Source organism: Lytechinus variegatus, chromosome 15, assembly GCF_018143015.1.
Source record: "Lytechinus variegatus isolate NC3 chromosome 15, Lvar_3.0, whole genome shotgun sequence".
Taxonomy (NCBI): domain Eukaryota; kingdom Metazoa; phylum Echinodermata; class Echinoidea; order Temnopleuroida; family Toxopneustidae; genus Lytechinus; species Lytechinus variegatus.
In genome coordinates, this window is record NC_054754.1 from 13,577,574 (window position 1) to 13,600,628 (window position 23,055).

At 36.6% G+C, this 23,055-nt stretch overlaps 1 protein-coding gene across 1 annotated transcript in view; it reads left to right on the plus strand.

Annotated features, from left to right (window-relative positions):
* The first annotated feature begins 650 nt into the window (after positions 1 to 650).
* LOC121429216 (prokineticin receptor 2-like) overlaps positions 651 to 23,055 on the plus strand; it is a 48,062-nt gene continuing 25,657 nt past the window's right edge. Inside the window, exons 1-2 of the mRNA XM_041626175.1 lie at positions 651 to 1,243; positions 15,602 to 16,108. Coding sequence (XP_041482109.1) covers positions 15,657 to 16,108 — 452 coding nt within the window. The 5' untranslated portion in view covers positions 651 to 1,243; positions 15,602 to 15,656. The remainder of the gene's footprint in view (positions 1,244 to 15,601; positions 16,109 to 23,055) is intronic.

A 23,055-nucleotide genomic window follows, 5' to 3' on the forward strand; every position in this document is an offset into this window, starting at 1 on the left:
ATTCCATACACACGATAAAAGTGACATTCTGTAGTTGTATGCATTCATCCCAGCTTTCTTATTACCTTCGTTTATTTGGCATGCAAAACGACATTTTATCACGTTCGTCAATATCTCACATAGAATATGTGAATTCTAGTCACTTGATTGGAGAGAACGAAAACATTAAAAAATATAGTTTCATTTAGACAGTTTAAAACATGTATATATACTTGATTTAGAATGGTCATAAAACTTCAAATGGCTATATCAAAACGTGTTTAGGGGCCGCAGAATGGTTTGGAATTTGGGGTGGGGTTGGGGTCGAACATGTACCGTAAAATAATTATTATCAAAATTAATGTAAGTTTTACGGTTTTTTTTACATGGTAATAAAATAATGTGGGGACTGTTGCCCCTATTCCCCGGTTCTACGGACCATGCAACATCTTGTATCTATTCAGAATAACAAGATTCCGATCATAAATTTGATGACGCGAGTTGTGGGATTGTTAATGGTTTACACTTGAGGTCCAATCAGTGTGAAAAAGAAAGATGCGTCAAAGTATTCCCGCATAGAATGAACGACTTGACTGGAGGCTGTAACGATGAATTGTTGGTTTGAAACCCTAAAAGATCAGCCAACTCGACTATCCTAAATTTCTGCGCACCACAAGAGAGTCACTGACCCATCACTGTCTGATGGCGTACCGCTAGAGTATAAGAACCCTCCCCCAATGAGCGCATCTTCCATAATTGGCGTCCGACAAGCGAGTCACACGAAGCGCGGGAAGATAACTCCTACAAGTTGTCCGCATCACGGCACCAACAATCAAGCAAAAAAGTTCACCTGACTCTCGGGACGGTCATCTCCGTGGATTGGTCGAGGTATGATATTTCCCCAATTACATTTCTCCAACCAACACCACTCTTTGTTTGGAGAGAGAGAGAGGAGAGAGACAGAGGAGAGGGATTTTCTTTTCGCGGGTAAGCTTATAGTGAAATATTATGTGGAGTTGAGCCACTGCTAAGATTTTCGATTTGCTTGGGCGGCACACTTGAATAGCTGAAGGGTAATCCTCTGAATGTTGTGCACACGTCTTGGGAACCAGCTTCAGATCTTCAATAAACTGACCATCGTCTGATCACATGTGTGGCACAAGGAATAAGTGAGTAAATTGCAAAAGTCGGAGCGTTCGTCTTCTTACCGAATCCTGGGAGTATTTTGTCGTTAACGGGAAAAGATAATCGTCAACAGCCAAAGGTAATATCAACTAATTTATCCTTCTTTTCATTAAAACTCTTATACCAATTTTGTTTTGATACAAGATTGCGCTCTGATAAATTCCTTGACGGATATAATTGCCTCTAATACTTTGCTTTCAATCGCTTGGAACTGTATCGCTTTTTACTTCCTTTTAGTAATATGAATCATATTATAATGTTTGTGTTTCATTGTGGACGTTTGCTTTTATCTCTGATAAATTCACCCCGTCTAATCCACACCACATAATGTCCCCGTGGCGTTAAACGTGCAATTTAAATAAAGACCAACGCTTTTCTAAGTTCATTACTTAATATGATTTGAGTTACCTCGCCTCTATCAATGTATTGGCAAATATTAAGTTCTTTGCTTCTGAATAAGATGAGAATAAATCAGACTTAAGAAGTCACTGTCTTGAAAGCAGTCATTGTGACTCCGACATACTTTGCATCGTATCTGTTTTATCTCGAGGCTTATTACAATGTCGATACTTGATCAATTTAGCCACCTTCGCTCCTAATTAACGGGACACTTACCCGGTGCTTGGGGCTAAAACTCGCCTTGTCTTCACCGACTAACTGATCTCCCATTGATGGGAAGTCTTGTTTCATTTTTCATCTTACGAGAACAAAAGAGAGAGAGAGAAGATCAAAATATTACTGTATAATGAATCTCATCAAAATCCGAAGACAAGTCGGATCGTATTAGAAAATGTTTGTAAATTAGCTATTTCTTTCAGCTAGAAATAGGTCATCTGAAAAAAAGTATTTTTTGTCGTTTTGATCGAAATTAATAATAGTTAATTTTCAGTTTGCAAAGGATTGCCGATGGCCAAGTAGTTCAATATAATGAATGAGTTAGGACGTGTCTTTCTTGACTTGATATTTTATTTTGGGGGAAACAACGCACAGGGCATTTTCATTTTATATGTTACACGCTTTGTAAATCGAAAACGCATTTGAATTATTGAAACTGCTTTAAAGGGAATGTCTAAATCTGCTTACACAAAGTCATTGCAATGTAGACCGTTCCCCCTTCCCCAAAAATGTAGTGTATCAGGGATTCTAACGTCAACACAGTCCGTTATTTTTCACTCCAGGTCGATTTCATCTAATAAAAAGTTCTAAATATCTTATGATCACCCTCTTCTGTTTATTTGTTTCCCCAAGAGAAAAATAGTAATATAATCAATCACTAGTTTAATAGACACGAAATGCGTTGGTTTTAAAACGCCTATTGATGATTTTGTAATACTTAAAGCTGCAATAATCAAATACATTAAACGGTTGATTGTGATTGATATGTTGGTAACGAAGCAGGTGGTATACTAACACTGCCATATGTCGTCAAAACAGAATTTTAAATATGAATGTATTTCGTGTGTTTGTATGACAGTATGAAAAGATGGAGAATCTTAAAACAAAATTGCCCAAAACTCTATGTTGATAAATGATATATTATTAGTAATATTTTCAGCGTTCCACTTATTCTATATTTTAAAGTATTGCTTTTTTTCAGCTGTCCATAAAATTTCTTTTTGGAAATTGTCGCTAACGTGTGGTATTTTGTCGTAAAAGGAGATCAAGAAAGTGATTAATTGGGGGAAAGGGCATTCAAGTATCGATCGGTAATGAAGAAATAAAAGCTAACCCCTCAAATCCATTTATTTCATTGTTTATATTTCATTGGATAAGGTTAGCGCAATCTCAAATATATTTAACTTTTATATTTGATTATTAATGTTACTATCATTATTTTTTTGGGTGGGGGGGGGGGAACAATAGATATATAGTGGTGATAAAACTTAGTTATAACCCCACCAGAAAATAAACACATTAACAGGTGTTCATTTTCTGAAATTTTATAGATATCTACTTCGGAAGTCAGGTAAAGAAAAAATACATTCGGTAAAGTTTGTTTCTCTGGGATTGCCCTACATAGTAGTGGTAGTATTGACATTCAACACTCAGCATGGCAGTTTGTGGTGTGGTTCACAGTTCATTAACTTTCTATCACCAGTTTATATATATATATTTGGTGAGCTGATGATGTCACATCCCCACTTTCCTTTTTCTTAGGTTATTACGTGAAATCATAATTTATTCATTTTTTTGTAAATGTGTAAATGATATGTCTCCATTATGATGAAATAAGTTGCAGCAAGAAATATCTTATGCACTTAATCACTTGTCAATCCAATTGTTTTAGTTCTTGGTAGAAAAGTTTTGAATCAACCTAATTTCATGTAATTTCATATAACTAAATACAAAAGAACCATTGGGGATATGACAGCATCAGCCCATCTAATGAATATTAATGAAGACATGTTCAGAACTGTTTCACCAAAATTGTGCGAATAGTTGAATTTTAGTAACTTCGTTATTTGTTTATCCGATTTTGCTCTGTGAATTTTACTCTATCTATTGGGATATAGATATCTACAGCCTGGAGCATCCTACAAAGAACTTTATTAATGGTACATTTCATTTTAAAATGTGTACAGACCTTGTTTAAAACCGCCGACAATGCTTCTGACAGCCAGCCGCAAACCAGTATCTTTTTTAGGCAAAGTATATAATGTGCAACCTTATCGCTTATGATAATGGCCACGATGACGACGCTGATTCTTCTTCTGTTACCTTCTAAGCCCGTGAAGGTATACATCTTGGAAGTGGGACATTGCGATGGGAGAGGTTGAAATACGAAAAATCCATTTTACCAAATTAGATCCTCTGGAAAGGAGTCATATTTTTTTGTCCCCCGTTACATAAAATGGAATATAGACACCTTAGGGCTAGTCTACCACGAATCAATCTTAAAAGGAAACACAATCGCTGCCAAATTGCCCTCCTTAAATTACCGATTACCTTAATGAGAAAAACGACGAGTTCTGAACTTACTATATTTCTTTTGTTCAGGAGATGAGGTTTTTATTTCTGGTTAAAATCCAATGAGAATGGTAATATGCTTGGAGGGAAAAGGTTTGAGAATTTCATACCTTCAGAGAATTTCAGTTGTACTTTCTGACGTAGTTTGGCGAGTTACTATACTGCCAAACATTTTTAATGAAACTTTGCTGATATATTTATTTTATGCAAAAGATCATGGTGTTAAAAATGCACCACAGGTGTTAACAGAGGGCTGCGTGCAGCACTTTACACTATCGAAATTGGTGTGTTTGTATTACACCATTTAAAAAAATCTAAATCCTAACGCATTATTTCAGTCGTTACTTTGTTTTTCAAATACCCTACGAAATGATCCTCTTTCAAGTTTTGATATGACATGTGATTAAAGTATTATTTTCATTATTCGGATTGCAAGTGGTAATTTCTAAATAATTCAGATAGCCAATGTAACACTCTTGACACTTTCCACCATTGATAAATGATTGAACACCACATTTGAATTCCATTAAGTTTGCTTTTTGTAACAAAAGCGATCAAGGACAAATGCCTATCACAAACTCGACCCAAAATTGTATTTATGAAAACTTTGATATTAAATTTTATTTAACACGAGTAATGTCAATACCTTCTCATTATCATGTGCATCTTCATTTTATTTTCAAAATGATTTCACACTTTTACTGTACATAATAAAAAACGAAATAAAGTGTTATTTGAAAATCATAGTATATCTTTTTGATAAAGATGATTAATTGGCATAAGTTACACTGGTATGACAATCATCTTGTTACATTCGATCATTTTATTCTACCAGTAATTTGAAGAAATATACATGTAGAATAATATGTATTATGAATATGAAATGCTGCTCCACTTCTTACCCTTACCTAAACTTAAACTATTACGCTCATTATGATAGGTAATTTTCACCCAATATACCTAAGCAAGTTCTAAAAAAACGCTACTTCTTCAGGCTAATTAACAGTGATATTAAACCAAAATTTACAGATGCAAGATGCTACATGAACCCCATCTAAAAATATCTGCATTTTCTCCCCTCCATAGTCGAAAATAGAAAAGATCCGCTCCAGTAATTACTTCTTCTGTTCCACAGGCAATAATGGATAGCAGATAGCTAAAGTAACGGAGTGGCTCGAGGCCACAAAACATGGTTGAAAGTAAAAATGCATTCGAGGCCTCCGTCATCCATCATATTCAAACTTGTTCTTGAACCTTAAAACAAATCGTAATGTAATTTCGCAGAAAAACAAGTGACAAAATGCTCGTGTGGTATTGATGGGTGATGTGAAAATGGGATATACTCACCCAAACACACCCACCCTCGCACACACGCTTCCAACACAGTGGCGTAGCTAGGATTTTTTTTCCGGGGGGGGGTCCTCTCTTTTTCAGGAGGAGGGGGGATTTTTTTTTCTGTGTGTGTATGTGTCACCTATATTTTCCCCGATCAGTCACTTCTTAGCTTTATTCTTATAAAACAACATAAATATGAAATAATCTCATAAGCCCTATATAAAAAGTGCGAGCGCGAAGCGCCAGCGATTTTTTCATCTTTCATGTATTTTTGTCCTGAAAATTAAAAATTCTGGGCAATGTCTGTGATCCTGAACAAGATGTGTATATGTAACTAGATAATTACTGCGAACGCCAAGCTTGAGCAGAAATTTTTAATAAATGTTCTAACATGATCGGAAAGGTACATGTAAAGGACTGTTTACAGCTACCCACGAATACGGTACATATTTCAATAATGGGAGCACGAAACGCGAGCTAAAACCTTTTGACATTCCAACCTGAAAAATGGACATTCTAAGCACTTTTTGTTATCATAAATGGGATAGGTATGTAACTAAGCAATTGATGCAAGCGCGAAGCGTGAGCGGAGGAATGTTGAGATTTTAGACCTAAAAGCGAAACACTCTATTCATATTTTGTAAATCATGAATATGTGGTTAATGGGTATTATTAATGATGCGAGCGTGAAGCGCGAGCAGACAATTATTGATATTCTGATCTGAAACTGGGTAATTTAAGCATAATTATTTTGAATAAAGAACATACAGGCTATCTCAATAAACGTGCATGCGCATGTTTTAGATTTAGACCTAGAATATGGGCATTCTGAATACATTTTTGAAATCATGAAAATCAATAATGCAAGCGAGCTAAAAACATTTGATATCACGATCTGAAAAGGGTCAATTTAAACACTATTTCAAGTACTGTGTAGAAAATTTTTGAAGTGGATGTGGATCACACTTAATGAATGACGCGAGTGCGAAGCGCGAGCTGATATTTTTGGTTATTATTTTTACAAAGGACTGGGACATTATAAGGACATTAAGAGCTGGTCCCGTTGCCAAGTAACGCTTTTACACAAGGGCGGGGATACCAATGCACCAGAAAATTTCAGAATGATCTCGTTAACTTCTTGTGTAAGTACAGTTTTCCATCAATTACTAGCAAATCGTTTAGTTGACTACTTGACTACAAATGATTACATTGACTAAAACGTTTAGAAGGTATTTATTAATGGTATCGATGGTTGCGTGGAACACAAGTCCTACATGAAATAATGTCACATATTAAAGCTAGGAAACGTACTGCAGTCTATGCCACGTTCTTTGATTTAGCTGATGCTTTTGGAAGTGTATCTCACGAGCTAATTTTCCATTCCTTACCTCGATTTCATGTGCCTAATACTCTTTAAGTGTACATTTGTAATCTATGTGGTAGATTGCAAGGTAATGTCAAAGGCAATAAATGGCCATCTGAAACATTTATGTTAAAAAAAGTTGTGTTCCAGGGAGATCCCCTTTCACCTATCATCTTCTTGTCATGTTCTAACCCCCTCATTGAATACCTTGGTCAAATGAAAGATAGCCTGGGATTTCATTTAATTTCATTTATTTTCCATTTCCAACAATCATTTACCATAAGTTTTGTTACATACATCTTGATATAATTATAATCAATAAAACAAGGAAACTTAATATGTATAATAATCAAGATAACCATGTATCAGGTCGGAAACGGAAGGGCTGCTAAAAAGCGAAGCTTGTAGAATGCAGCCTCCGATTACATATTCATATGAACAATATAAACAAAACACAAATACAACATTTGAAATTTGAGCATGAATCCATTTGAATGTATAGTTTAAAAAAAGGAAAAAGGAAATAGAAAATGAAAATATAAAGCGCGATCAATAGTCTCCAGATTTTTGCCCTGGCACTCACAGCGAATATTACGGATCAACAGGAAAACAACAATATAATAAGTCACGGTTCGTAATGCTGAGTATATATGAACAAATATAATGTATGAGTGATGAAAGGTTAAATAAACTAAGGAGTATTTTAAAAATTAATTCAAAACTTAAATCTAAAATAATTTAGGCTTGGGGAATCTTTGATAGTATTATTAAGAGTGCCCAGAGTCGAGGGCATTCGAAAGTAAAGATTGATTTGGCAAGAATTTTCCGGGGTAGAGGTGAATGAAATTCATCGGATTGACGTGTAGGGTATTTATGGATAGCTTTGTTTTTGTTAAATTTAGAATCAAATATTGATGGTAGCATATTGTTCAATTGATACATGAATTGACCAAAGTTATATTGATATGATGTTTTTACTTTTAAAATTTTATTGTCAACAAACAGTTGGTCTGTCTGGGATCTTCAAGACATGTTTAAGTAACACGCAATGTCCTTTTCTGTAAAAGTAATATTCTTTCTAGATATGATGTATGTGTATTTCCCCAGACAATTATCCCGTAGTTTAGAAAGGGTAAAATTGATGATGAATAAAGCATATTTAGGGAGGAAGTTGGGAGAAAAAACTTGACCTTATTAATAAAACAAATATAGGTGAGATTGTACGGCATATAGAATCAATGTGTGTTTTCGAAGATAAATTGTTGTCTCATATGAGACCGAAATATTTTGTTGAAGCAACCTCTTCAATGGATACGGATATGACCTGAATGGAACCAGGATCATAACAACCCCGTACGCTGATGATTTTAATTTAATAACCAATAATAAAGTACAAAATCAAAAGATAATTGATTAGTTACATTCATACACATCGTCGATGGGACTCAAATTAAAACCTGCCAAATGTTGCACTCTGTCAATCTCTGGACGTACCCCGAAAGAAATCAAGTTCTCAATCGGCACAGAAAGTATTCGTTCAATCAGAGAAAAGCCGCATATATGTTGGGGATATCTGTTTCAGTGGCAAACCAGCTGAAGTATATGATTTTGTCCATAAGGAAATTGCTGACAGAATCCAAAGAGTAGACGAATTATCCGTACGTCCTGAGTTTAAAGTTGCCATTTACTCACGATACGTACTCAATTCTATCCGCGTTTTGCTCACAGTTCATACTTTACAAAAGACCCATTTATATAAACTCGACGTGCTAACCAATAAATACTTGAAAAAATGGTTAGGTATCCCTTCTCGATGTGCCAACATTGCTATGGTCCACTTACCATGCTTACCTCAAGGTCTCAATAGCCACCTTTCGCAATCCTCACGGACGCTAATATTAGGGTCCCCTAACACAAAAGTTAACGCTAAATCATACGCTTGATTTTAAGATTGATTGTGCATTGTAGTCAATAGAATCAAACGTAGAAAACTGCTCTACAATCAGTGCTAAGCTTTAATTACAGGGGGTTACAGGCCATACAGATCTGCTTTTTGTGTGCAAAATTATTTCCCGCGACATCCGCATGCATGCACATTACGACCGATGGCTGGAGATATTCGAAATGCAGGACCTATATAGATTATGCCATGGATAAGAAAGTGGTTTTCAAACAAATTGAGTACATGTTGAGTGAGGAAAAAGTTACTGAATTAAGGCGTAGATAAAGATCACTACAGTCCATCGAATCGATATTGCATTTAATGTGGATTATTGATGGCAATTGATTCCATGGGTCAAATCACCTCTCCAGCCGAAACAATTTCACATGTGTTGATCATGTACACAGCATGTATACGTCTTAACACGTACCAGCCGAATTTGTGGGTTTTTTCTTTTGTTTACTCCTACACAAACGATATGCCTCTAGCACACAATGTAATGGGCATTACGTTTTACTTTCCCCAGAAATGAGGGATTAGATTCGAATTCCCGGGGGGACCACTTCCATTGATGAGTGGATACCAGGCACGACCATACAGTTTCGAAAAGCACCCTAATCAGTGGAGGCAAGGCTTTTCCAGATTATGAAAATGCATCTCTTAACAAGTATTTAGCTTGTGAAACCCTTCAAGTAATGAAAAAATATCCTCCTTTTCAGTATTTTAAACATCGTTTTTGACACCCTTATAACGTTACATTGGCCTATGCGTAAGGTACTTGCCCATTCTTTCCCTTTTTATGCGTGGTCAAGCCTGGTATCCACTCTTCAATGGAAGTGGGCCCCCGAGCGGCCTCTAGAGATCTGGGAGGAACCAAATGTGGCTTTTGAAAGTCGTCCTAAATCGGATATATCGCTGTTTCCATAGTAGCAACCAGAATTTTGCACACGAAACGCAGATTGACACACAGTTTGCATTGCAGGACAGAGTTTTACGACCATGACGACGGGCCCAAAAGTCTCTTCCAAAATCAACTACCGTCGCAGATAAGCGTTCAGGTTCTCCAAGGTCGGGAATATCCCTAGACTCCCCGACATTTACCGCCAATCCACTTTTAGCAGATCACGTTTGCAGCCGTACGGCGAGTCGAAAACAGCCGTTTCAACATTTCTTTGTAACATCTACAAATAGGTGGTTTGAATCAAAACTAATAAAACGGCTGTTTTCGACTCGCTGTACGACCGCCGTAGAGCAAATGTGACCAAGGTATTAAAGCGGATTCAGTAGTTAATCAAGCGATTGACTTTGCTATTGAAAGAGAGTCACAATGGCCACGTAAACATCAAATGTCGTACAATGTAACGAAACCCATCGTAGAGTTGAAAATGCTATCAATGTTGAGACTAGTCCATTGCATACTGTGAAGAAAACTGTTAAGAAGATAACAGAGGAAGACACAGTTAGATATTGGTCTGATAGAGTGGAGCCACTCTTGGTCCAGGGAAAATTTGCCTCCTTGTTGTTACTGGAAAATGAAAACCTAACTTAGAAATCTATTAAATCTCCCAAAACGAGTTCTAAGTTTTGTTGTTAATGCATGTATTGACTCTGCCTTCTTATACAAACTTGCATACCTGGGGATAAAGGCCTAAATGATAAATGTATATTCTGCCCTGGGACCACAGGTACCCTCCATCATTTACTCTTAAATTGCCCAGTCTTCCTGGAGAGATATGAGTGGCGTCATAATAACGTTTTGAGATTCATGCACAAAACATTTCTTGAAAATTTGACTAACGGGAATATTTATATTGACTTCAAAGGGCATTCAATCGCCGGGGGCACCATAACTCCCCACATCCTCACAACCACTTTGTGCGCAGATTTAGTAATTTTATGGGAAGAACAGAGAGATAATTATCACCGAATTAACAATCACAATTTGAAACCAACATTGATGATGCACACCAAAGGGAAGTCACAGAGTATGACTCGATCATTATAGGGATATCAAGGAAAAGGAGTACACGGTGTCATTCTACGCTATAGAAGTCGGGACAAGGAGCCTAGTAGAGTGGAATAATAAACACCGCCTAAAAAAATCTCTTCAGAACAACAAGCTCAAGAGTCCGACCAACCGAATTTTTCCATACCCTTTGTAAACTCGCCATACTCTACTCTTTTTCAATATTTCACGCAAGAAAAGAGCGAACCTGGGGGGGGGGGGAGGGACGACACTTGGACCCGTAACCATTCCAAAGCTCCTAAGATAATTTGCTTAGTTATGTTTTTTTTAGCGTATTAAGAGCAAATGTACTTTACTAATATTACTTTCTTAACTTTGTGATGTCAACAGCTAATTAAGTTGATCTGAATACACAAAAACGTAAAATGATCACGTCCGTATACAATATTAATAACATTTTATAATTAAGACGATACCGTATAAAAACTGGATAGGTAACACCTCTCATAATATTATCTGTACATTTCAAATTATCTGCAATAATTGATTAATTCCATTTACACATCCAACTCTAAATCAGAAAATTGATTAAGTGGATTTTTTTTCAACGTGATATTAACAAAAGCTTTAACTGATTATTTTCCTGCATTTATGTTACTCTAAATAATTTTCTACATTGGTATACGTGTTACTTGTTTTGTAATGATAGATCACAGGTTGTCACGATTAGTGAAAATATGTCGTCTCCTGTTAAACTTCCTTTCGGAGTGCCCCAAGGTTCAGTCCTCGGGCCGTTGTTTTTTGCCATCTATTCCAGCCCTCTGGCAAAAATTGCGCATAAACATGGCATAAACATTCATATGTATGCCGATGATACACAGTTGTATGTGTCGTTTGATCCAACTGACCCTGCTATTGAGTTGTCTGCCAGGCTTCGTTTACAAAATATAATAGATGATATGAGGTCATGGATGCTAAACAAGTTGAAATTAAATGAAAGTAAAACAGAGTTGTTGATTATTAGTTCTAAATCACAAAGTCATTTGATTAAGGACCGGACTATACAGGTTTGGGACTCCTTGATTAAAGCCTTGTCATCAGTTCGAAATCTCGGTGTCGTATTTGACAAAAATATGTCTATGGATGTACATGTAAAGAAAATATATCAATCAGTATACTAAAGTGCGTCCCAGAAAAAACGAAACCGAGATTAAGCGATGATTTATCATAAGTTAATCACATATACAATAGACAAATGACCTACCAATGCAAAGCTTAGAATCTCCTCTTTCATTTGATATTACTTAGATTATTCCCCATTCACGCATGAGTGACCAAAAGCAATTTGAATAAAGGATACCAAAAACTCATTTGGCGGGGGGTATCTGAATTTCAAAGAGAAAATCACATGCCTAAAAAGTCAAATTTCTGCTCTTTTATTTAATACCTTAATCACCAAAAATGGTCATTAGTTAAACAAAATTATGTTCCCTCAAAACAAAGTTTTTTCCCATGTTTTCATAAACATGTTTTCACCGGTTTCCCACAGAAGTTATCGCATGGTTAACAAAAGACTTAATGAATGGCTGATCGTCAATAAACGGAGTGTCAAGTGAGTTTGAACGCTAGCCTGCAGAATCTCTTAATTTAGGAAAGTCCTTGACCATAAGTCGGCTGATATGCTTATACACTCATTTGTACTATCTCGATTAGATGTTGGAAATGTTCTTCTTTTTAATATAACCTCACGCAATGTTAATAAACTTCAGTATGCTCAGAATACAGCTGCCAGGGTTTTAACTGGTACGTCAAAATATCAACACATCTCACCAATTCTCCAAAAGTTACATTTGTTGCCACACCGGAAGCGTATGGAATTTAAAATACTTCTTCTCACTTGGAAAGTGTTAAATGCATGGTTTGGCACCAAAATATCTACAAGACCTTGTCACGCCTCATGCACCAGCTCGTAGCCTGGGATCATCACACCACCAACTTCTTAAGACTCCCAAGACACATGTAGCATATCGGGTGCACTAGCTTTCTCTGCCTCAGCACCTTTTCTCTGGAATAATTTGCCATTAAATTTAAGAATTATACAATCACTGGAGACCTTCAAATCGAAACTGAAATCTTATCTTTTCTAACAGTATTAGTTATTGGCACTTTGACACTCATCCAAATTTTCTCATTCTTTCTTTTCTTGTGCGCCTCGGAATAGAATATTTCTGGATAGATGGCGCTATATAAATGCCTATTCTTTTTATTATTATGATTATTATTGTTACTAGCAGCAATTACCCGTGGCAGCACAGGGGGTAGGAGTCATTTTTCTTTATCAAAGTGTGTGGGGGGAGGGGGTGACAATCTTGTATGTACAGCTAGACTGCCTATTCACACTGAAAGCCAAGCAGTCTATTGATGAAATATATTTAGACAACTGATTCATAGCAGACTTCGCTTTCAATATAGATAGGAGGTTCAATTAAGTTAAGCATCTTGGGTTGAACTGGAGGAAGAACTTCAATAATCCTTACAGATTGAAATCCAAATCTAACTATAAAATGGAAAAATGTATTAGAACACGGTGTATTCAGTAAGCAGTCAAGAGGCAATTATTGTGATATAGAAATGTTATGATTACATGTATTGGGTCAGAAATAAATATGTAAGTACATTGCACATGTACCTTACAATATACATTAGACTGTGGTTGTTTGTAATTTTTAAATTAAAGGTTGCTCCAGTCTGTAAAATCATTTTACCAATGCTTGTTTATTACGATCACACTACATTAGTATTTTGTTAATCACACAGAAATAAAGTTTAACATATGAATTGGCGAACATAATACTAAATATAGTTCATTTATATTTGTAAATGAATTTTAGAGACATTAATTTTGTTGAATGTGTGTAGCAAAGAAAGAAAATGCCAGTGTTACCAATGTTCTGAAGAAAATCTGATCAAATTTGCCCTTAAATAAAAGGGTTAATAGCAAATCTATTAAGACATTTTTAATTTTGGGTTTTGGAACTCAGCACTGAGTTGATTATCAGACTCAACCAAACAACTTCATCACATGTTGGAATTTAGATTTACTGCGGCATTAATCATTCAATATAAATATTATGTCTTACGTCAAAATACTAACCATGCACTGAACTGTGTGCAACAGAGCACTGGCACAGCTTGGCCTTGGAGTATTGAGTGGCAGGTAGCTGAATCTGTTAAAATACAGGATTAAATATAAAGGATGTTTTAATGAAAGTGGGCAGAAACATTAGATCTAGACCCCCCAGCATAAAGGCGCCGGAAGTGGGGGGGGGGTGGGCAGTCGCCCCCCAAAGCAAAAAAGTGGGGGGCAAAACATATTTTCGCCCGCCCCCCAAAAAAGTAGTAGTAAAGAAAGTTACGAATTGTAAAAAAAACTTTAAATAATGCGACCAAAATACCACAAACAACCCCCCTCATGACAATCTGTGAACAATTTAACCATGTTTAGAAAAAATCCAGCTCCATTGAGTGGAAAACCAAGGAGAAAAGCTGCTTCAAACAAACGGAAGGACACACAAGATTAGCCAAATTATAGTAAGGATTATTATTTATCCATGCATTGACCTGCCATTTGTTAGGTGGACCTAGTCTCTTCAAGTATATCAGTGTCTTTGAACTTGAATAAAGTCATGATGAAACAACAAACATTCATTCCTTCAAGTCTTTTTTTGTCATTCCGGCATGTTCATACCCATCGTACCCCTAAACTTTCTTTTCGGTTAACCCTCTTTCGTGTTACTTTGATATGTAGTAAATGAACAGTTTTAATCCAGTGTAGGGTCCTTAATTACCTTTTTATCGAAACGCAAAATGATATTATACCTCCTAGCTGGAATCATACGAATTGCACGTAGATGATATATATTATTACTGACTGTTATGATCGTTCGCCCATTACTGGAAGTTGACCTTATCAAGAATAAATCCCTTTATTAACTTTTGTCGATTATGGCGTATATGATTCGCAGTAACCAATAATCAGTGAGCCAAGGAGATGAAAATAAAAGCCTGGTGATTTTCCGGGATTCTTCTTAGCTCGCGCATTGGCCTGTCCAATTTCATAAAGAAAATAAATGAATTAATTAATCAATCATTAAATGAAACTTTGAATGTAGTCAAAGACTGTCTTCAGGATAAAACATAAATATTACTCACACCATGAAAAATGTTATCATGGTTATCAGGGGCACAATTTGAAACCTGAGAGTCTTCACCTTTTTGTCACTATAACCAGTGGCGGATCCAGGGGAACATCCGGTTCAAGAAAAACAATTCTGGACGTTCCTTTTTTTATAATTTCAAGTAATGTCATAGTTTTGGATCAAGTACACACGTTCGCGTACACCACTAACAGAATAAATACAGAGTTCTACTGTGATCGGTTGGTGGATCTGTCTTCTTCTTACTGAACTTTTCCATTGTCTCCGAGATATAATGCACGTTTTACTTTTGTTACGGGGGAGGAGCAATAGTTTTGACTCTTTGACATGTATCCTACGAACTATAACCTTTGAGAGCAAAAATAACATTTTGATGGAGTTTTTTGTTGTGTTAATGATACTGAGTGTTACGCTATTAAAATAATATGATATACGTTAAGGGGAAAACTGTAGATTTACTGCTTAATTACAAGTATAGTGTTTGTATGAGGCTGAAAAGAAATGTATATGGCCTGGCAGAAGACTTACTGTTTGTAAAGATAATCTGAAAGTTTCCCTTATATATGATATTATTTAATCCAGAGTTGATAGAAATAATACTTAATCACGATGGTGAAATAATAATGTCGTTTTCTGTTCTCATTTAGGTGTGAACCAAAGCGAGAAGAACATCGGTCGCGATCAAAGCAAACTGTCATCACGATGTATGACCCTGTCGTCGACAAAACAACGAATATGACCCATATCTACAGCGACTTCAGTAACCCAAGCACGCACGTTCAGGATCACTATGACTATTCGGACGATTCAGCATCTAGCGATGACAGCGAGCTCTTCCCAAGGGTCCACACCGCGGCCAAAGCAGCACTGGGTTTGAGCTACACACTCATGATACCCGTTTGCGGGATCGGGAATTTGCTCCTTTGTTGCGTCATCTACCGCTTCCGACGCATGCGCACGACGACCAACCTCCTCATCGGGAATCTCGCGTTGTCGGATTTCATAGTGGCGGCGGTCGTGGCACCCTTTAACTTCTTCTACTACCTACACCAGACGTGGCCATTCGGCGAGGCAATGTGCGTGACAGTCGGCTACTTGAAAGCTACATCGTTCTATGTATCGATCAATTCACTACTGGCTATCGCTATCGACAGGTAAGAATTTCGTTATACATAAATGTGGCTACACAGGTAGTCTAAAAGTGTAGGAACACCAAAGTGCGATAAACTTAATAGCTACCGTCTGGCCCTTGGCGCAACCTGTGCAAAATAGCCCCACCTCTCGTGACGCTAATTACATGCAATTCGATACCATAAGAAGCCATTCGATAGGACAATCAATCGAATAGTCGAGTTTGTCCGGGAGAGGTAAGTAAACATCTTGTTGGAAGATGGTAACACTGAATGAAAAAGTTTATGGAGCAGTCAGACAAACGACTTCAATTCCACACCAAACGATCCCGAGTAATTATTACTATCGCTATGTTTTTTTTATAATCGGTATCAATGGAGTCGCTGTGATGATAAGGATTGGAGTATGCACTCTAAAAATATTGGTTAAAATGCTCCATAAGGGTAACTATGTGTCCAACCAACATTAGGCATATCTGTTGGGCATTTTTATTTATCCACTGTTGATGAAAATTTTGTCCATCCCAAAGTAATTGCTGCTTATTCTTTTAAACCTTACTGGACAATTATGCTTCCCGCATTGGGTAAAATACTGCCCCAAATTGGTTGGACACATAATTCCCCTCGTGCTGGTTAAAATCGTACCCAATATATATATATTTTTTTCAGTAAATGTTAAATGAAGAAATTGTCTGACGAAGACTGCAGATTGAATTTACGAATATATACAAATAAGTTATATGAATTTGAAGAACACACAATGTACTTCTAATTACCCAGACAATGCTGCAACTCTGCAGTTTAAACTTAGTAAGCCTTAGTATAGAAATTTCACGGAAAAACAATTTCAGCCCAAGTAAAACGGTTGTTCATGAATCAAATAAATTCCAAGGAAAAGTGTTAACTTCACAATCTAAGGACGGAAAGTTATATATATATATTTTTAATACACCATAACACTTCTTCTTGCATGTCTTATGCGGAGCTCAAATTTGTGGCATAGAGTTTCTAAACTAATCACAAGTTTACTCATTCCTTTCTTATAAATGGTTATGATCAGTGGTGTGCAAAGGCGGCGGAAGCGGGGGGGGGGGGAGGGCAGGGGGACCTGTCCCCCTAAATTTGAGTTGGGGGACAATCCCCTTTATGATAACTTTTTTTTTGCTCGTCAAAAAAAAAATTGTGGTCCCCCCTAAATTAATTTTGGGGCTTCCGCCGCCAATTGTGGGGTGATACCTTTTTCGTTTTAGATTTTGTGAAGTATACCGATATAAGCGAGCTAGAAATACAATTGATAATTTTTCGATTGATAGTCATTGTGCAGTGAATTTGCTTTGTGAAATTCGATGAAATACAATTCACAATGCTGAAATACTATACAAATGATTAAATTCTAATAAGATGGGAGGGGCTGATTCGGCCCTCCGTCCACATTTCTTACGATAAATCCGCCGCGCATTTTTTTTTACCGCGTCATCTGCTGACTTTTTACTTTCAAGTCTCCCGCAACTTTCAAGACCAAAATTGCGACCCCCGGGTTTGCAGTTCAGAAATTACGCAACATTTAGTAAGTGCATGCAGACCCAAAATTGCTATAGAACGTGTTTTTGTGTACAAATCCAATGACATTTAGTGTTTTTAGCCAAACTTCATAAATGTATCATTATTTTTCTTTATTGATTATAATCAAATGATTTCAGCTTGATCATGTCCCAGACCATTTCAATTGAAAAAACAATAAAAAAGGGGCTAGTCGAAAAACAAGAAATATATAAGAAATTTAGAAAACAATAAAATTCATAAAAAATGATGTGATTGGAAAAAAACACATTTCGTCAGATTTCTATAAATTTTCTGTAAACCGAATATTAGCATTTTGGGGGCGTTATTTAGTTAGAGTTAACGTTTGATCAGCTCTACGACAAGTTTGCGATAAAAAGTGCAATTTAACATTTACCGACAATGATGGTGGAACGTACAAAACAAGCAACGAGCAAAAAGCAAAACAAAACGAGCAAAATAGGTACATACAGCAGTTGGAGCTGCCATTCGGGACCCGACAGTTTATAAATTTTCCGACAGGCGTCAGTCCAACTGTCCTGTACTTGAATCAATAGACATTTCCCAACAAACATCATCTCAGACTCCGATACAGGTTACCTCAAAATCCGTCCCATTCTAGCATTTTTAGGTACTTTTTCCTTTTTCTGTTTGCCCTTTCTTTCCTTTCTACTTTTTACCCTTTCTTTTTCTTTTGTGTTTCCTTCTTTCTTTCATTCAATTCATTCTTTTTTATTCTTCCATCCCCTTTCCTCCTTCTCTCCCCTTTTCTTCATTTTACCGAAGAGGGTGGCGCAGATTTACCGATGATATTCAAGAGTAGGGGGAGAGGGGTGTCGCACTCCACCTCCCTTTAGCGAGGCCCAGCTCACGGAAATCAGATGAGACGTTCATAAAATGTCTTTTTACTTTCAACATATTAGACAATTTCCGATAAAGGTGTCTTGTCCAGTCTTTAAACTGATGGAGTTAATTCTAATTTAAGGACATCTATTTAAAATTTGGAGTGACATTAATCTGACCTTACGATAATCAATCTAGAAATTAGTGTCCATGCAGAGCTTGACTGAATAAGATGATTGAGGAACTCTACGAGGAAAGTTCACCTTCTCCACTCTCTCGCTTCTATAAAAGTAGAATCAATGAATCTGTGATGGCAACAGGGTAGTAAGCGATAGATGCATGCATCTTGACCCCCTATCAACACCCACGCTCTTCAGCGAAACACTTATATATCTTAACCCTACTGCAGGCGACCCCTGCTCCGTTCGAAATGCAAGCACTGCATCCTTTATTTTCATCCCTATACTCCAAAGTCCTTGTCTGGTGAGTGTGATGTTAAGAACAAAATGGGGGCTACGATGTACCCCTGGGGCACTCAAGGCTATACAACACGTAGTACATGTTGCGGTGATAATGTGATACGCCACCAAACACATTTTCCCTGTCTTCCTCCCACGATATTCATCTCTGTGAACTGATGAGAAAACGAAAAAAAGAGACGAAAGGAATGCCCAGAGGACTTAGTTATTAACACGTACATACCGCGAAAAAGAATATTTTTGGAATATGTTTGACATCAAAATATATGAGGAAATGTAGGTTGACCTTGTGCTCTGGTGAGGATAATGAATTAAAAGTGGATATGACGAGACATCATCAATGGATTTTCTTTTATTAGATGAGGACTCAAACAAATTGGAATAAATATACCAATCACATTTGTCCTGGAATTGACAAGGAATCATGTTGAATATTTTTGTTTCTTCCAACAATCTGTTTCTCCCACCTCCCCAGTACTATTTCTATTTGAGTTTGTACCACTGCTTCAAAATGTAGATTTCTACCAACACTAAATAAATTATGCTGAGTCCTAAAAGTCAAGACACTATTTTAATACTTGTTAACGTTTTAACATGTTTACCTTCTAGCGGACTCATGATCTCATGAGCACAGATGCTCAGGATACCACTTCCAGAAGGCGCAAAAAGTATTTAAATAATGAGAAGTAATTGAAAAAACCATACAAACTTATATAATCGCTCTTGTGTTGCATTGTTGCAAATATTTTTTTTTTAAATTAAAATCAAATGAGAATACATTTATTTATTAGAGAAAACTAATTCAAATGAAGCTGATGATGATCTCGCTACCTATAACCTGTAAATAATAGTGCAGGAATATAAAGTATTAAAAAAAACGGTTGATTTTTTTTCATCATACTGAGAAGTTGTATATCGCACACTGATTTATCGACAAGTGCATGACTATGTTTCTGTATTCGAGCGAAAAAATCTTAATATTTTGACAACGCATTTCGTGGGGGTGCGTGTACTTACGTTGAATGCCCAGAAATATTGGTGGAATACAGACTAATTCTATTTTGGAAAATAAGGAAAGTTAGTAATATTGGTGCACACTCTCCATAACAGGCTTAAACGCACTACTTAGATTTTACACCGGATCAAGTAATAAAGAGAACGGAGACGGCGGAAGAGGGGAAGGGGCAATAAAGTTACACTCTAAAGAATATTCGATAAAAAATGCTCGATGGGGGTAATTATGTGTCCAACCAACATTGGACATTTCTTTGGGGCATTTTTATTTATCCCATGTGATGAAAATTTCGCCCATTCTAAAGTAATTGCTGCTTATTTTTTTTCTGGACAATTCTGCTTAATTCCCGCATTGGGTAAAATACTCCCCGAAATTGGTTGGACACATAATTACACCCGTGCTGGTAAAAATGTTACTCAATATTTTTTCAGTGTATTCTTGGAGAGCGTTTTATCAACATTATTTTGTCCGACAAGTTGTCAGATTTGACAAATTCCTTGAGTATGACCGGCCGAGAAGCACTGTCATTGTAATGTCCGAAAATGGGATAGAGAGGATAAAGGTATTAACCAAACAATTAATCCGAGCGCGAAGCGAGAGCTGAAATTTTTTATTTTTGACCAGAAAACTCGACATTATAAAACCTTTTTTTTTTGCATGAAACTTTTTATTCAAATCTTCTGAAACTGTAAATCAATTGATCTAAAAAAGACATGTTAATGACTGTTTGCAGTGACTCATGAATGGAGTACATTTCCAACCAATTAAATCGAGCTAACGCGAAGTGTGAGTGGAAAAAATACTTTGAGATACTCATACTGAAAACTCAACTGGTTAAGCAAGTCTTTGATAAAGAACGCACTGATTTTTTTTTGCAGATTTAGAACAAAAACAGGACATTCGAAGCTTTTTAACCATGAAGAAGTTGTGCATAGAATTAAGCAATTGATGCGACCGCGAAGCGCGAGCTGAAAATGTTTTAACTTATGATCTGAAATTTCGACATTCTAAACACTCTTTGTAATTACGAGTAATATGCATAAATAATTAAACAATACATGCGAGTGCGAGCTGAAAGTTTTCATCAATCAATCTGAAAAAAGAACCTGTTAATAACCGTTTGCAGGGACTCATGAATAAGAACGACGTTTTTAATAGAGAACATAGTACACAAGCGAGCTGAGAGTAACCATGAAGAGGGTGGGCAGAGAAGTAAATTACTTTTGCGAGCGCGAAGCGCGACCTGAAAATTTGTTGTTTTACAACCTAAAGATGTGACAATTTTGCAATCATGAAGACAATGGGTATCTAATCAAACAAGTAATGCGAGCGCGAAGAGCGAGCTGGGGATTTTTTTAAAATATAGATTTAGACTTAAAAATCGGGCATATTCCGTGCAGTTTTTGTAATCATGAAATGGAATGGAATCAATGAATGATGCATGGCGAAGCACGAGCTGGAAAGCGAAGCGCGAGCTGGAAATGTTGGATACTTTTGTTTTCTTTATGTTATGAATAATATGTAATTGTAATCATGAAATGGAAGGGCATCAATGAATGATGCATGGCGAAGCACGAGCTGGAAAGCGAAGCGCGTGCTTTTTTTAGATAACAATGCAGAGCCCTGTGGAAGACCAGTGATTTTTTTATTGAAAGTTTTAACTGCATTATTGTGTAATTTTACATATTTGTTTGTATATAGCTGAACACGCTACTCTGGATAAAGTTTTGAAATAAATATAAAGATAAAATAAAGAAATATTTTGACTTTTTACACGTTTTTATATTTAAACAAACTCGGATTCCGCATTTGTCATTGGACAGGCTGTCTATTCCAGTCAACCTATTGCGAGCGCGAAGCGCGAGCTGAAATCTTTGATTCACTGACGCGAATATATATATATATATATATATGTATGAAATTCTTCGTCACCCCGACCTTAGACTTGGACATTCTAGCCACTTTTTTGTAATCATGAACAGGATAGGTATATACCTAAAAAAAATTGATGCAAGCGCGAAGCCCGAGCGGGAAAATGAGATTTAGACCTAAAACTTCATGTTTTTAAAATTATAGAAAGGATGGGTAATTGGATAATTTCCTACATATGTAATGCAAGCGCAAAAGTGGTTAATTCAAGCGCGTTTTAAATAAAGAACAAGCTGTTTATATCTCAATAAACCTGCGTGCGCGTGTTTTAGATTTAGACCTAGAAACTGAGCATTCTAAATACCTTTCATTTATTATGAAAATCAATAATGCGAGCGCGAATCTCGAGCTGAAAAAAGGTGATATTCCGATCTGAAGAAGGGTTATTTTAAGCATTATTTCAAGCACTGTGTAGGTGAATTTTGAAGTGGTTACGGTTAGCATTTAATAAACGGTGTGAGCGCGAAGCGCGAGCTAAATTGTTTTTATTACTATTTTTGACCTAGGATTGGGACATTTTAAGGACATTTTGTCATAATGTAAGAAATAATGACTACCTTCCTATTCCTCTTCCTACGCTCGAGATGAACTCGTCGATATTCCATTCTGAAAAAATACATTGTTATTATTAGGAATTCATGGATATGTTTGTATCAGGGTGACCAGACGTCCCGTATTTCCCGGGATTGTCCCGTATTTTGCTCCTTTGTCCCGGCGTCCCGACAAACCCTTCCCGGGACGCCTATTTGTCCCGTATTTCAGAATATTGAAATAAAAAATGTAGTAAATACATTGACAAGTGACGAATTTCAATGAAATAAGCATCAGATGACGAAGCAGGGACAACAATTAAATCGATAACTGTAAACTTTTGCAAGTTCTGCGGTGATTTTCTTGCTAACCCAATACATTGCAACGATCTGGCCTCCTGCCTGTGTGTGACAGGCTATAATAGCTAGGCATGTAGGATCAGAGCAAATTCTCAGTGGTGCAAACAATCTCACATGATAAATAGTTTTTCCACCAAAAAAATAAAATCGGGGGAATATTCTTATAACTGTACTATGGATTCTCAGATTAATTATTTGGAGATGTAATCGGAGGAACAAGTTATTGAGTTTTCTTAACTAGAATCTAGATCTAGT